Genomic DNA, 17738 nt, shown 5'->3' with positions numbered 1-17738 from the left:
CTATCACCATCATCACCGTCGTCCCATTAGTTAATCTCCCTCTCCAGCTCCAACATATGGGACTGGGAGCAGGCTAACATCTTGTCTTCTCTGGGGGGAGCGTGACGTGACAAGCAGCGCCTTAGCGCCTCAGTCCAAGCTGTGCCCATGATGCCTGTCAGCTGGGAATTGACTGAACTGAATGAATGCCATGGACTCATTATCTTTTCACTTCCTGCAGTTACTGTGCCCACTCAGTTTAACTGGCCATGTTACAGCCTGAGTCTCGGTGAAAGACTCTATGCTATGGTCTCAGTGGATCATGGCTGCTGTTGTTGTTCCTCTTTCTTCTATCTCCTAATGAGTGGCATTTCTGGAAATGGCTGTGCTGTGCTGCTTGGTGGCCCAGAAGGAGAATCTGTTGTTTTGGTTGTTGTTTTGGCTTGTGTTTATATATATATATTATGCCTTTGCCTGCATGCAGTGTAAAATTATAAATGGCGAGCTGGTGTGTTCAGTGTGAGTCTGACATAATGTTGTGACAGATGTCTCAACGTGTCTGCATGGCACTCCTGAATGACCATCAGCACTGCATGGTCAGGGAGTCTGACCCACAACCACATGTGTTCACCATATAAAGCCCGGCCACTGAGTTCAGGAGCTGGCCGCAAGCTCTTCCTCTGTAACCCAGAACGGGCGAAGACTGTTCACATTGATGCCTCAGCATCACTAAGCATTTTTTTAAATCTGCCCCCTCACCCCTGCTCTGCTCCGCTACCTTTCAGGGATGCTGAGTGTTGATATTTAATATTTTTAGGACCACATAGGGAAAAGAAAGGGGATACCTAGTCAGTTGTCCAACTGAATGTATTCATATACCAAGCTTATGCGACAGGGAAAAGTGTAGAGTAGATACAGTAAAACATGCTCTAACTATTTATCTTTTTCTACCCCTTCTTTTAACCTTTATTTGTCCTCTCATTTTAATGTGCAAAAGGTGTCGTAGTGTAAAAGCTTTGTTAGACTGGCTCTTGGTGCTGTATTCCTAAGTGTTTCACCGTAGCACCTTTCATTCATTACTCTGATGGGGTGTCCTCCAGTCATGACTCTCTCTGTGTCCTAGGCTTTTATGTCATGAACATCTCTATCAGTGAAGATGAGATGAGGTGGAGACAAGGTCATTCTTTATGATAGGTATGTTGTTTAATGCAGTTAAATACAGTGGAGGTGAGAGGAGGGAGAGCGGAGGAGTAGAGGGACAAAAGAGGAGGAGAGGAGAGCAGATTTGTGTGTGTGTGTGGTGTGGTGTTGTGTGTGTGTGTGTGTGTGTGTGTGTGTGTGTGGTGTGTGTGTGTGTGGTGTGTGTGTGTGGTGTGTGTGTGTGTGTGTGTGTGTGTGTGTGTGTGTGTTGGTGTGTGTGTTGTGTGTGTGTGTGTGTGTGTGTGGATGATGGGGTTATACAGAGACAGGGTTTCAGGTGCTGGTCTCTCCTCAGTACCAAACTGCCAGTGCACATTGTGACATACATTTTAATTTAAGCCCTCCCCCATGAGACAAAATGCTAATAGCACTCAAATGTTTGTACGGATCATGTCAATGTCTCCTCTTGTATTGTGGTGAGACTCTTGCCAGTCACAAATTAATTTGTGTGGGTATTTGATTCTTGGCTAGAAAATGCAAAAGCTGCTATTTTGCACGAGTTTCACACAAAAAGAAAAGGCAGTTTGTGTCTTACCAAACCCTGAAGCACCAAATATTCAGGATCCACTGCTTTCTCTCCACTTTGATGGAAGATGTCACAAAACATTTTTCCTGCTTACAAGTTCAGGCTGCCAGTCTCTTTTCTCATGCCTGTTTATTGGTGGACTAATGATGCCAATTCACAGAGGTACAACAAAGAAACAACCACAAAAGAGCCCAACTGACCAGGTTMTTATGTTAAAGGGGAATTTCACCCTGGCTCTGCCACGGCATATAGTCAATACTTTATTAACAACATTACATTTTTATCATAAACATCACAATTATCCAAACCACAAGTTAGAACTCGCACATTTTAATTTCACTGATAGAATCGGGACGTTTCAACTCCCTGTGTATTCGTCTGCTCATAGTGAACAGCAAAGTCTGGCATTCATAGCAACCGCTGATATCTCCCGCTAGGAAGAGGGGGGTGTGAATAATGGAGTTCTTTACTTAGAACGACCAACACGTAGTAATCTCTGAACTTCTCTAGACAATTCTTTTTGAAAAGGTTTGTTTTTTCTGTAATTTGTCATCATGTCATGTGGTGTTCTGTGCCTGGCTTGGGCTAATTACAAACATGCGTGAAAATMTGTTACCTTTCACCGTTCTACCTACCAGAGATTCACCCCAACTCTGCTGGTGGCTTGGGCTATCAAGAATGATGCAGTGACCAAAGATTATCAGAGGGATTTTCAGGCTGAACTGATGGGAAATCCATTTCGGCGACAGCTGAGAAGTGTGCGATACCATCAATTTGTTTCCTTCACAACAAAACAGAAGATTAGAGGTAACCTAACGTCAGCTAGCTTGCACGTTAGCACATGGAAACCACGTGTTTGATGTATTTGATACAATTCCACTCCAGCCATTACCACAAGCCCGTCCTCCTCAATTAAGGTGCCACCAACCTCCTGTGGTAGAACAGGGGTTTCTAACCCGGTTCCTGGAGAGCTACCCTCCTGTAGGTTTTCGCTCCAATCGCAGTTGTAACTAACCTGGTTCAGGTTATTATACAGCTAATAATTAGAATCAGGTGTGTTAGATTAGGGTTGGAGTGAACCTACAGGACAGTAGCTCTCCAGGAACAGGTTTGGAGAGCCCTGATTTATAACCACCATAAAATAAATATGGATATTTTCTATCAATCTTTGAAAATTGTCTGCCTTTATGGATACACTGAATATATTTATATAAGCTGTACAGGGCTCTATAGCATCAAACAGATGCTAGACATTCAGATAGCCAAAGTATGTTTGTTTATTTGTCAAATTCTAAAATATAGGGGAATGTACACTATTTAATGCTAACTCAAGAGAACTGGGTATTCATCAAAAATATTATATGGTAAAAGTAGCATACAAAAACAATTGGATGAACAGTGTAGTTCAGTGTCCGAGTGTGTCTCTGGTGTAGAGACACACAAGTGCTGAGAACTGTAGCTACAGATTGTTACACCAGATAATGTGATTTACCCAAAGATTTTCGCCGACATCATGTCTATTTCAAGTCTTCTCTCATTGATTGAGACAGGTGGGTGTCCACCCCAAAGTGCTGCATGTCATGATGACAGATACCTGTCTCGATCAATGAGTGAGAAGACTTGAAATAGACACGATGGCGGCGCACATATTGTTGGATAACTTTATGGACCAAAAAAGGTTTTATTGTAATAACAGAGATTTTTCTAAATTCAAACTGACCACCTGCAACTGGACAGACATTTTATGAGACTCCTGTTTCCCTGAATCGAGGACGAAGAAGGCATCACTAAGGTTGGTCAAATTCTCTGTGTTACACCAAACAGTACCTATCCTGTAACTGCCAGTAATGGATACGTTAAATATGGTTAAATTACATTATCTGGTGTAACAATCTGTTGCTAAAATAACTGGTGATCCGCAGATGATGGGAGAGGTGGTCATTATGAAATGGCCATTCCAAAGAAACATACAGTAAATTCAAGGAATATTTGTATATCTGTGGGGGGAGTGTTGTCATGATCAAACTGCCATTCAGCTCCTCATGAGTCATCTGCTTGAAATCGAGCATAATGTATAATCCTTCGAGAGGGATACAGTTCTGCTACAATGACACACGCAAGCAAAGGGATTCAGTTTCTGTATCTAGAATCCACTCCAGGAAGAAGCCCAGGCACTTTATATTTTCTGTAAGACAATAAACAATTATACTCTATTGTATAGTTTTAAAAACAGTTGAACTGTGCCAGCATAACATCAATATTAGGGTAGACTAGTTGAATATGCATGCATGTGCACAGGCACAGAGATTACAGTCACAATATCTAGCCTTATGGAATGAAATATGACTTTGAAACTTTGCACAGTGACCAGACTGTACAAATGGTAGGTAGGTAGGCAGACAATATTGACCTGCAGCCATGTCTATCAGGCATGCTTAGGCAAATATTTTTTATAGTAAAACCAGCTTCAGTTTCAGAGATTTACAACAGTAAATGATTGTTTATCCTTACTGATTGCTAGTTAACTTAGCTAGCTTGCTGGATATGCAATACTTGTTATTTACATCTGTTTAGAATCCTATCTTGCATCATGCCTAACATTTTGTGAGATAAAAGGGGAAAACACTCAGTTCTGCCTCCAGGACAAGACCTGCAAAGAAAAAAAAACAGGGAAAAGAAGTCAGAGGGTGTATGAGGATGTATTTTGTTGTGTGCCCACTTAAAGAGATTGTAGTGGTTCCTGGTACAGAATCCAGTGTTTACCCCTACAGTAGTAGAGTGGCTCAGATAGGGACTGCGCCCCACATGTAACCCTATTTATTCTGGACAACAGAGTGATACAGACTCATCCCTTCATCTGACAGCGGCCCACACTTCGTTGCGCCTGTGTTTGGTATAATGAAATGGTAATGTGTGTAAAGCCGCCACAACACAATGAGTATGTGATCCATAATTATGTACTATATAGAATACATAATGAGGATTTGAATGGTTTGTTGATGATGTTGCTGGCAGGACTTTGACAAAAGCTGGCATGAGCAAGGGAACAATAATCATCAAGGAGCTAAGCCGAAGTGAGAGATGAGAATGTGAAAATGAAGGGGCCGTGACAAATTTTTCATTTGAAATTCAGTCATGGCGTCTAGATGCACATTTTTTATTTTTTTTTACACATTTATTAGGCGCTGTTTAACAAAAATAGAGCTGAAAGAGAGAGAGATAAGAGCCTCACTGGAGATAAATAAATATAGAAAAAAGAGGAATAATGTGGGGAAAATGTGCCAGTCTGTTCAGAGTAATCCTCCTGAACATTATGACCAGCCTGGTTATGTAAGTTCTAACCGTATCCAGGCAGATAGAGGGGGAGGAAGGGAGGGAGGGAGGGTGTAGAGATTGGGGCATGCTCAAAGAGCTGATGCAATCCTGAATCAGGGATTCACCTCAAACTGATGTAGAGTAAGAGAAACCATCCTTTATGGTGATGGTTTTCATCACAGCCGCTCCCTATAACATCTGTTGGCCGCTGGTTGCGTGTGATTAAAGAGAAAACAAACAAACTATTACAGGGTCACCAATGACAATGAGCAACAACAGGATTAGAGCAGATTAGATAGCGATGACTGTTTCTGTATTAACCTCTGTAACCACTCTATATGTGTTGAGCAGCTCTACTATAAATCACAACAGCACCAGCGGAAAAAGCAATAAAAGTATCCTCTCCTCTCCAGTTGTGAAATGTGACTGACCGGCTCGATTCGGTCTTGTGTAGCAAAACTTGAAATTGTGTTTGTTACATTGGATAAAAGTAGAGACTCAGAGCTAGAAAATTATATACAGTTGAAGTCGGAAGTTTACATACACTTTAGCCAAATACATTTAAACTCAGTTTTTCACAATTCCTGACATTTAATCCTAGTAAAAATTCCCTGTCTTAGGTCAGTTAGGATCACCACTTTATTTTAAGAATGTGAAATGTCAGAATATTTTTTAGAGAGAATTATTTATTTAAGCTTTTATTTCTTTCATCACATTCCCAGTGGGTCAGAAGTTTACAAAGTACCATCTTTAAAGTACCATCTTTGTCCCCATGTGCAGTTGCAAACCGTAGTCTGGCTTTTTTATGGCGGTTTTGGAGCAGTGGCTTCTTCCTTGCTGAGCAGCCTTTCAGGTTATGTCGATATAGGACTCGTTTTACTGTGGAAATAGATACTTTTGTACCTGTTTCGTCCAGCATCTTCACAATGTCCTTTGATGTTGTTCTGGGATTGATTTGCACTTTTCACACCAAAGTACATTCATCTCTAGGAGACAGAACGCGTCTCCTTCTTGAGCGGTATGACAGCTGCGTAGTCCCATGGTGTTTATACTTGCATACTATTGTTTGTACAGATGAACGTGGTACCTTCAGGCGTTTGGAAATTGCTCCCAAGGATGAACCAGACTTGTGGAGGTCTACAATTTTTTTTTTTTCTTGGCTGATTTCTTTTGATTTTCCCATGATGTCAAGCAAAGAGGCACTGAGTTTGAAGGTAGGCCTTGAAATACATCCACAGGTACACCTCCAATTGACTCAAATGATGTCAATTAGCCTATCAGAAGCTAAAGCCATGATATCATTTTCTGGAATTTTCCAAGCTGTTAAAAGGCACATTCAACTTGGTGTATGTAAACTTCTGACCCACTGGAATTGTGATTTAGTGAAATAATCTGTTAACAATTGTTGGGAAAATGACTTGTGTCATGCACAAAGTAGATGTCCTAACCGACTTGCCAAAACTATAGTTTGTTAACAAGAAATTTGTGGAGTGGTTGAAAAACTAGTTTTAATGACTCCAACCTAAGTGTATGTAAACTTCCACCTTCAACTGTATCATACACTACAGTTGAGGAGACAATGGGAAAGTGATTCTGCTTTGAATTTTGATGAACTTGCTACCCCGCTTTTGAGAAAATGGCCCTTGAATGATTTGGTACACCTACTGGAGACCTCTTCTTTGGCTACACCCATTCATCATGGTTCATATCCTCTTAAGCCTTAGCCCCACCCATCTCTTTAATGACTCACATGTGAGGTCATGTGCTAAACAGTGAGTACGGTAGTGTACTAAACAACCAAAGATTTCAAGACTAAAGGCTGGTTTAATACTACGTCTATCGACATGTCTGTAGACAGTTGTTGCAGTGACATCATGAACATTCTATTGTCGTCCGACAGCAAACTTGTCATTGTGGTAATGAAACAGTATAAACACAAAAATCAGCAGCTTGTTGGTCCAAAGTAGCATAACTGGTCTATTTTAACACCAATAAACCCATCCGTTTAAAAACGAATGTATACATTTTTCAATCTAGCAAATCAGGCAACTAAAAGCAACTTTCTAAAAAAAAATTTGGGGCAATTCTAGCTTGTTAGCTAGCTAGCTAACGTTAAGTTAGTTGGCTAGCCAGTTCAAATAATTACCATATCATATAGCTGACAACGTCTTAACTTCAGCTAATTTGTATTCATTATTACAGGAAAATAAACTCACAACAAGAACCTTATTTACAAGTGATTGGCGAGCTAATTGGTTCTGCGTGTGACTAAATAAAAGCAGGGCATTCTACTGGAGAACTTGGACAGTGTCTCGTTGGCCTAACGTTATATCCTAATTTGACTTTGGTGTTGTTCTTCACACTACCGTCTCTGATAAACACACACTATATTAAATAAAATCAACGTTTATTTGTCACATGCACAGGATACAGGAGGTGTAAACGGTACAGTGAAATGGTTACTTGCATAGTGGCGTCTTTTTAGACATGTAGCTAGCTAAACAATTAGCCATAATCCCAACTCATAACGTTACTACCCTGCATGAATCTACATGTTAAAACTAACCAACTAGGTTCAATGTTAGCTAGCTAGCTAACATTAGGCTATACATAGTAATGCAAATGGCTCGGAGATATGAATAATATTACTACATATCATAGATGTAAAGTTAGCTAGCTAACAGTATGCTTTAACTTGCAATGATAACGACTTTCTGACTAAATTGGAAATGTATAACATCTGAAAATGTACTTAGACTCTCTTAGCTAGACTCTCTTAGCCATATACATGGATGGACCCTTCTCCCTCTCTGTCATGGATGCCATGGTTGTCCATAGTTTGAAGATGTAATCCGGAGACCGGTGTTTTATACAACAGTCTGTGTTCTCTTTTTGACTCCCTTAGCATTTGCAATCAAATGTCTGAACTTTCTCCTTAGCTATCATACTCCGCTTCCACTGGGCATTCCACTGATTTCAAAATTCGGTCCTCCAGAAAGTGGAGAGCCTTAGCAACATTTTTGCAGTTATTCGCYATATCGTTCAAAACTGAGCAGCTCATGTTACAGACAGGAAGAGACTGGAAGATAGAAACGTGGAGAGAGAAAGAAGGGGGGGAGGAAAACAGAGGTAGAAATGGAGTGAGGGGGAAAGGACAAGAGATTGAGAGAGTAGGGGGGGTGTTAGTAGCATCACCATAGGGTGGTAGTAGCCTATGGTGAGCCACAGTATCAATCTCAGACCATGTGACAGAATATAACACAGACAGATGAGACCCAACAAGGAAGCTATCTCAACACCCCAGTGAATCTTTGTGATTTTTTCCCCACACTAACAGTGAGACAGATGGCAAAGCCTCGAAATTAGTTTTCCTTCCTCTGGCTTCTATACGGGAACTGAGGAAATTTGTTGTGTTTTCTCTCCTCAGCAGCCTGCCTAACATCAAAGCTGAGCTGCTGTGTTTGAAATTCATTGAAAGCCATGGATTAATAATTCAGGTAGTGATGTGCAGGATGGGGAGGGTGTTTCTCCACAGAGCAGAAGTTTCTGCTGCTCAGCTGCTACTGTAGAACACACTCTTTCTCATGTACGGTAGTTGAAGCTCGCACATGTATGCATGTATGTGTTCAATTCCCACTTTTGAACCAGCTACCTTCTGGCTACTGGTCTACTTCAAAYCTTTGCCCTTTATGTAAAGTATTGAAGGAGGAATATTGATCACTTTCTTTATTTTTCTTTGCAGAGACAAGGATCTGGAGCCATGAGTGGAAACAGCAAACCTTCTGGACAAGGTGGGTAAAGGATTTATATAGGACAAATATGACAAAATACACAACATACTGTACAACCATACACCACGTAGACCTACTGTACTGTATAACTACTATCCTGCTTTCAAAAATTGTCTTGTGAAATTCATGACTGAAAACTCCATCCATGTTGGTACATATGAACACATTGAGTGAGAGTCCACAGTCTCCACTTCTACTCATGGAGAACTTAATGTCCAAAAACAGCAAAAACTGAGAAGCAGAGATTTCTCAGAACTTGACAGATAATGTCTTGACTAGCTCTCTTTTGTGTTTTTTAATGAAAGAAAAGACGCCATAATTAAATAATAAATAAAGTCTTTCGATCTACCGTGGGCACATTCAAGCCTGGGATTCACAGAAATAACTACTGTCAAAACTAGGGCATGGTATTGTTGTCATGATAATGTAATTCAAATCCCTGGAGTTAGAGACCGCAAAATTAGGCTTGCAGGATACTTGGCAGGATACTCTGATATCCAGAAATGACATTAAATGTAGAATTCAGCTATACGGGTAAAGCGAATGTGACTAGATGAGAAATTGAATTGAAAGTCACACTTCAAATAGATTTTGGACCAAATCATTTACATTTTTCTCATTACCTCTGAAGTTTAAGTTTACAATAATGTTTACAATAATGTACAATAATGTAGATTAGATAAATGTGATTCATTTAGTCATATATATATTATACATCTTTTTGGACATTTTTGCTGTTTTTTGACATATATATATATATTATATATATACATATTATATATAACTTTCTGATAGGAGTATAGGGTTGAAAAATTCCAAAGAAATAAATAAACTGTATGTGAAGTCCCATACATACTATCCATCAGCTGTGCCCCAAGTGTCTTTAATGATTGAATAATCTATCCAGTTACCATAGTTGTAGTCAATTGAATGTGTGACTTTGATTGAGGTGTGAAGTACATTTATTTGGCATTTGTCAAGTTCTACTTTCTTTGTTTTAACCGTTTAAATGTTTTYGTGACCTAAGCAACTAGAATTGTCCCACTATGGTCATATTTCAATGCCTAAATTTAAGTTGATTGAACACATGTACAATACATTTACCATAGTGATTTACATTGACTATGTTTTATGGTAGTCCATTGCAAGTTAGATCAAATTTGGTGGATTATATATGTGGTAGTGAGGATTTCATGTAGTCTGGATTGCAGCTATACCCCTCTATACTGAATGCTCTCACCTAGGTGTTCTGAGACTAGACCTTCATCAATCATTGTTCCAGTGTCCCTGAGCAGCATAAATCTCAGTCACCAGCTCCAACCAGTGGCATCAGTTCAGCTAAACTTAGGCTATGGCAAAGTGGGATGTGAATTGCAAGGATTGAAGCTCAATTACTGCATTTCTACACAACTCAAACAAAACAACGAAAACAAACAAGAAAAAAAAATACAAATAATGACTCCAGCCATAGGTTTAAAAGTCTGTGGAACAGCATATACAATGTCAACCACTACTTAACTTCATCATAAATTGACTAATTTACTTGTGGAATGGTGCATACAGTGCAGCGTGAAATAGATGCATAATACACGCTATCAAGTCACAACAGGGACGACTTCAAATGCCGACATCCATTTTAGGCTATATGACTGGAGACATAAGCAACATATTTTTTAATATGATACAAATTAGAAGCCTACTCTGCTGACACTGACAACCAACCCACTGGGCACACACTGGTTGAATCAACGTCATTTCAATGAAATTACATTGAACCAACATGGAATAGTCGTTGACTTGACGTCTGTGCCCAGTGGGAAAGATGATGCAGTGCCTTAGACCACTGCACCACTCGGGAGCCCATCTAGCCTGGAGGAGGAAATTATTGTCACCCCAAAAAACTTTCCAGTGGTACTGATCCAAGGACGCGCACTCACTGGGGATATGGCCGATGCGCTCCGCTGGTGACGAGGAGGAACGCTGCCATTCATTGTAGCCATTGGCACTCTGTAGAGTTGCTGTTTTCTCGTGTCAATTAACTTGTGACATTCTTGAATTACTAATTTTACTAATAAAGTCAGCTTTTATAAACAAATATGATAGTCAATTTAAAAAAGGTTAAGGTTACAAGACTGTGTACATATCTGGCTGTGTTGGCAATATCACTACATATCCCATCGAGCCAAGCGGGGAGAGGTCACATTTCTAAGACCAGTCAGAAGCTTCCAGCTAACCCTAAGCCAATGAATCTCAAAACTGAACTTGGATCGGTGTTAAGTAGCAATGATATCCATCGCCACCGTTTTGTTACGACATGACCGATAGCTCGAACCAGTCATGACTTTTCACCAAATCAATCAATCATTTTCTGGTTTCTTTCCAGTGAATTTCTTAGTTCTTGATTGTATAACTACATGAAACAAAGATAAATATTTAAGGAGAGGGAATCGATATACAATCCTGAAATTAGCTGTAACTGTCAATAGTAAAACAATGCTTAAAACGATGTTTGAGTGAACCTGAATCCATAAAATGAATGGTGAAGTCTATTTCAGACACGGAAAACTCCTCCTCCTCACCAGACTATAAGATAGCTCTACTGTTCGCAGACATCTTGGGATAATCTACATTGTTCTAAGGGAGGCAGCAGAATACMGTTGGTGATACTGATTCTTACTGTTGGTGATACAGGTCTTAAGTTTCTTTCATAGGAAGACTAATAGTGCACGCCAGAGGTGAAGTTAATTCCATTTATAAAAACATGTCAGTCAATTCATGAATTGAAAACTGTAAAAAAAAAATGATGCAAGGATGAAATGGAGTGACCCCAATTGTGGTAGACACACCCATTCAGTTTGACTCCCCAGTTGCTCTATGCTGTAACGGTGCCGGAGGGGAAGGCTGACGTTTACGGGCTCCTTACCAACTGTCCTATTGTGTTTGTTTTTTGGCATTGTTTGAAAACTAATTTTGTACATAATGTTGCTGCTACTGTCTCTTTGGACCGAAAAGCACTTCTGAACATTAGAACAGCGATTACTCAACTCGAACTGGACAAAGTTTTTTACTTTAATGAGTAAAACGAGAAGGATATACTGCCTTGTCGAGACAAGGCCCAAATCCCCGCCATCAGCGTGAAGAAAAGACGGAGGAAAAGGGGGAGGAGGTCAGGGTGCCATGTAAGAACTCACTGAGGATTAGGTAAACCACCACTACCCGCCATATTATTGGCCAACGTGCAATCATTGGGGAAAAAACTGGACTATCTATGATTAAGACTATCCTACCAACGGGACATTAAAAACTGTAATATCTTATGTTTCAACGAGACGTGGCTGAACGACGACATGGACAATATAGAGCTGGCTGGTTTCTCTGTGCATTGGCAGGACAGAGCAGCTACGTCTGGTAAGACGAGGGACGCATACAAAGCTCTCCCTCGCCCTAAATGAGACACTTCTGACCATAATTCTATTCTCCTGATTCCTGCTTACAAGCAAAAACAAAAGCAGGAAGTACCAGTGACTCGCTCATTACGGAAGTGGTCAGATGACACGGATGCTACCCTACAGGGCTGTTTTGCTAGCACAGACTGGAATATGTTCCGGGATTCATCCAATGGCATTAAGGAGTATACCACCTCAGTCACTGGCTTCATCAAGTGCATCGACGACGTCATCCCCACAGTGACCGTACGTACATTTCCCAACCAGAAGCCATGGATTACAGGGAACATCCACACCGAGCTCAAGGCTAGAACTGCCACTTTCAAGGAGCTTACAAGAAATCCCACTATGGCTTCAGAAAAACCATCAAACAGGCAAATCGCCAATACTGGACTAAGATTGAATTCTACTACACTGGCTCTGACGCTCGTTGATGTGGCAGGGCTTGAAAAATATTCTGTACATCAAAGGGAAACCCAGCCACGAGCTGCCAAGTGACACAAGCCTACCAGATGAGGTAAATGCCTTTTATGCTCGCTTTAAGGAAGCAACACTAAAGTATGCATGAGAGCACCAGCTGTTCCGGATGACTGTGTGATTACGCTCTCCCTAGCCGATGTGAGCATTCACAAAGTGCGGGCCAGACTGATTACCAAGTCGTGTACTCAAAGCATGTGCGGACCAACTGGCAAGTGTCTTCACTGACCTTTTCAATCTCTCCCTGTCCGAGTCTGTAATACTTACATGTTTCGAGCAGACCACCATTGTCCCTGTGCCCAAGAAAGCGAAGGTAACCTGCCTAAATGATTACAGCCCTGTAGCACTCACGTCTGTAGCCATGAAGTGCTTTGAAAAACTGGTCATGGCTCACATCAACACCATCATTATGGAAACCCTAGACCCACTCCAATTTGCATTCCGCCCCAACAGATCCACAGGTGACGCAATCTCAATCGCGCTCCACACTGCCCTTTCCCACCTGGACAAAAGGAACACCTATGTGAGAATGCTGTTCATTGACTACAGCGCAGCATTCAACACCATACTGCCCACAAAGCTCATCACTAAGCTAAGGACCCTGGGACTAAACACCTCCCTCTGCATCTGGATCCTGGACTTCCTGATGGGCCGCCGCCAGGTGGTAAGGGTAGGCAACAACACATCTGCCACACTGATCTTCAACACTGGGGCCCCTCAGGGGTGCTTAATCCTAAACAATATCATAACCGCCATCGACAATACTGTGCAGTCGTATTCATTGACTTGGCCAAGGCTTTCGACTCGGTCAATCACCGCATTCTTATTGGCAGACTCAACAGCCTTGGTTTGTCAAATGACTGCCTCGCCTGGTTCACCAACTACTTCTCAGACAGAGTTCATTGTGTCAAATCGGAGGGCCTGTTGTCCGGACATCTGGCAGCCTCTATGGGGGTGCCACAGGGTTCAATTCGCTGGCCGACTCTTTTTCTCTGTATACATCAATGATGTCGCTCTTGCTGCTGGTGATTCTCTGATCCACCTCTACGCAGACAACACCATTCTGTATACTTCTGGCCCTTCTTTGGACACTGTGTTAACAAACCTCCAAACAAGCTTCAATAACATACAACACTCCTTTCGTGGCCTCCAACTGCTCTTAGATGCAAGTAAAACTAAATGCATGCTATTCAACTGATCACTGCCCGCACCTGCTAGCATCACTACTCTGGACGGTTCTGACCTAGAATATGTGGACATCTACAAATACCTAGGTGTCTGGTTAGACTGTAAACGCTCCTTCCAGACTCACATTAAGCATCTCCAATCCAAAATTAAATCTAGAATCAGCTTCCTATTTCGCAACAAAGCATCCTTCACTCATGCTGCCAAACATAACCTCGTAAAACTGACTATCCTACCGGTCCTCGACTTCGGCGATGTCATTTACAAAATAGCCTCTACTCAGCAAATTGGATGCAGTCTATCACAGTGCCATTTGTTTTCTCACCAAAGCCCCATATACTACCCACCACTGAGACCTGTATGCTCTCATTGYCTGGCCCTCACTTCATATTCGTCGCCAAACCCACTGGCTCCAGGTCCTCTAAGTCTTTGCTCGGTAAAGCCCCGCCTTAGCTCAGCTCACTGGTCACCATAGCAACACCCACCCGTAGCACGCGCTCCAGCAGGTATATTTCCCTGGTCACTCCCAAAGCCAATTCCTACTTTGGCCGCCTTTCCTTCCAGTTCTCTGCTGCCAATGACTGGAACAAATTGCAAAAATCACAGAAGCTGGAAACTCATATCTCCTTCCCTAACTTTAAGCATCAGTTGTCAGGGCAGCTTACAGATCATTGCACCTGTACATAGCCCACCCAACTACCTCATCCCCACATTGATATATATTTTTTGCCCCTTTGCACCCCATTATCTCTACTTGAACATTCATCTTCTGCACATCTATCACTCCAGTGTTTAATTGCTAAATTGTAATTATTTCGCCACTATGGCCTATTTATTGCCTTACCTCTCTAATCTCACTTCATTTGCACACAGTGTATATAGACTTTTCTATTGTGTATTGACTGTACGTTTGTTTATTCCATGTGTAACTCTGTGTTGTTGTCCGTGTCGCACTGCTTTGCTTTATCTTGGCCAGGTCGCAGTTGTAAATGAGAACTTGTTCTCAACTGGCCTACCTGTTTAAATAAAGGTGAAAAAAAWAATAATACATAAAAAATACCCTCCTATTCTCCCTGTTCACCCACGACTGCATGGCCAAGCACGACTCCAACACCATCATTAAGTTTGCTGACGACACAACAGTGGTAGGCCTGATCAACGACAACGATGAGGCAGCCTATAGAGAGGAGGTCAGAGACCTGGCAGTGTGGTGCCAGGACAACAACCTCTCCCTTAATTTGAGCAAGACAAAGGAGCTGATCGTGGACTATTGGAAAAGGAGGGCCAAACAGGCCCCCATTAACATCGACAGGGCTGAAGTGGAGCGGGTCGAGAGTTTCAAGATTCTTGGTGTCCACATCACCAACAAACTGTCATGGTCCAAATACAACAGGACAGTTGTGAAGAGGGCATGACACCACCTTTTCCCCTGCAAGATTTGGCATGGGTCCCCAGATCCTCAAAGTTCTACAGCTGCACCATCGAAGCATCCTGGCCGGTTCCATCACTGCCTGGTATGTTAACTGCTCGGCATCTGACTGTAAGGCGCTACAGAGGGTAGTGCGTACGGTCCAGTACATCATTGCTGCCAAGCTTCCTGACATCCAGGACCTCTATACTAGGCAGTGTCAGAGGAAGGCCCAAAAGATTGTCAGAATCCAGTTACCCAAGTCATTGACTGTTCTCTCTGCTACCGCACGGCAAGCGGTACCAGAGCACCAAGTCTAGGACCAAAAGGCTCCTTAACAGCTTCTACCCCCAAGCCATAAGACTGCTGAACAATTAATGGCAACCCAGACTATTTACATTGATCCCCCCCTCCTTGTTTTTACACTGCTGCTACTCACTGTTCATTATCTATACATAGTCACTTTACAAATTACCTCGACTAACTTGTACCCCCGCACACTGACTCAGTACCGGTACCCCCTATATATAGCCTCATTATTGTTATGTAATTTTCTTGTGTTCATTTTTGAAAACTTTAGTTTATCTAGTAAATATTTTCTTAACTCTATTTCTTGAACTGCATTGTTGGTTAAGGGCTTGTAAGTAAGCATTTCACGGTAAGGTTTACACCTGTTGTATTCGGCGCATGTGACAATACAATTTTATTTGAATTGATTTTCTGTCGTAGTCTCTCACCATCTTTCCTCCCTTCCTACAGATGACTCCAAGAAGGATGCTCCTGAGGAGGACTTTGCGGACATCGACATGAAGGCCCCTGAGACGGAGAAGGCTGCTGTGGCGATCCAATCACAGTTCAGGAAGTTCCAGAGCAAGAAGAAGCAGGAAGTGAAGTCCTAGAGTGGGCAGGACAGGGCCAGGCAGCTCTGTCTCCTATAAGCTGGGACTGCACCAATTGGGAGCTTGGTCTTGCATGTCAATCAAACCACATTGTTATGGACTCAACGGTGGGGGTGGGGTTAAAGAATCAAGGGATCACTGATATCTTTGTGAAATTATTATGTGTAACTTATTATTAATTGCTGTGTCCATAAATTATGATTAAGTTCTGGATATATCTTGATCTTTCCTATGATTTTGCTTTTTTCGTGTTTTATTGATACTGTTATACTCTCTATATTGTCCAGTTGCTCTAGCAGTCCAAACCCTCAGTAGTACTCTCATTTCTCATGTCATATATGCTATAATATACACATTTGAACAGTAAAAAGCTGCTTAATAAGTAGGTTCGCTCGTAAAGCAATTAAGGAACTGGAACTAGGGTTTTATCACCCTCAGGAGGAACGTGTATTCGTGATGATTGATCGTCAGATTCCAGTCATGATTGCATTGGCATTCTTTTCAGCTATGGCATCATAAATCGAAAGATTTTATTGTCCTAGGAGGTCTGTTAATGTTTACCTCTCGCTGTGGAGTGTTTCCAGACAATACAGCTTGTTTTGTTTGATCCCTCCCAGCTAGCGCAGCGCCAATTGTCTTTCATACCTTATGACTGAAGCATTTAGAATTGAATCAATGGGTCTAATTTGCTTTCCAATGTCTCCGATATCTCTCTGCAACTTGGCAACTAAATCTAGGGCTTATTCCATTATTCATGTGAAAATTGTGGATCTTTTCTTTCTTCCTTGCTTCCCTTTAACATCAACGTCAATAGAATATTTTTTTTGTTCTGTTTTTGACTTTTTTTTACCATTGTTGTTTTTGATTGTGTTTCTATTGATCTTGTGATTTGACTCCCCATTGTTTCCTTTGAAGTCATTGCTCAAAACCAAATGAGTAGAATATACTGTACAATACCATCATCCTTCAGTAGACACCTTCAAATAATATATACTTAATAAATATCCCAAAGAGGTAAACATTGTGTCAGAAGTTATTTCTTAATATTGTGTTTGTTTATGGTCCCATATTAACATGCTATTAATTATTGTTATGTTTGATTATGTGGTGTCTGGGAGTTTTTGGYATCACTCGGTTGTAGAATAAAAAAGGATTTTCAACATGTCCTTATGGTAAGATAAGATAATACCAGATAAGATGAGAGGCATGTTTTAAATGATTTAGGACCTTACGTAAATTCAAATTACTTTTAAAGTACACTATATACAGAGCATTCGGAAAGTATTCACACCCCATCACTTGTCCCGCATTTTGTTACGTAACAGCATCATTCTAAAATGTATCTACACACAATACCCCATAATGACAAAGCAAAAACAGATTTTTTGAAATTATTGCAAAAAATATATATATAATAATAACTGAAATATCACATTGACATAAGTATTCAGACCCTTTACTCAGTACTTTGTTGAAGCACATTTGGCAGCGATTACAGCCTTGAGTGTTCTT

At 41.2% G+C, this 17738-nt stretch overlaps 1 protein-coding gene across 1 annotated transcript in view; it reads left to right on the top strand.

Moving 5' to 3' along the window:
- Nucleotides 1-17245, top strand: part of LOC111950051 (calmodulin regulator protein PCP4-like) — a 34063-nt gene extending 16818 nt beyond the window's left edge. Inside the window, exons 2-3 of the mRNA XM_023967382.2 lie at nucleotides 8763-8811; nucleotides 16087-17245. Of these exons, the coding sequence (XP_023823150.1) occupies nucleotides 8763-8811; nucleotides 16087-16226 (189 nt within the window). The 3' untranslated portion in view covers nucleotides 16227-17245. The remainder of the gene's footprint in view (nucleotides 1-8762; nucleotides 8812-16086) is intronic.
- Nucleotides 17246-17738: the final 493 nt, after the last annotated feature.

This window comes from Salvelinus sp. IW2-2015, linkage group LG23 (assembly GCF_002910315.2).
Source record: "Salvelinus sp. IW2-2015 linkage group LG23, ASM291031v2, whole genome shotgun sequence".
Lineage (NCBI taxonomy): Eukaryota > Metazoa > Chordata > Actinopteri > Salmoniformes > Salmonidae > Salvelinus > Salvelinus sp. IW2-2015.
Note: the sequence above shows the minus strand (reverse complement) of the source record. Positions and strands in the feature narration are given on the sequence as shown.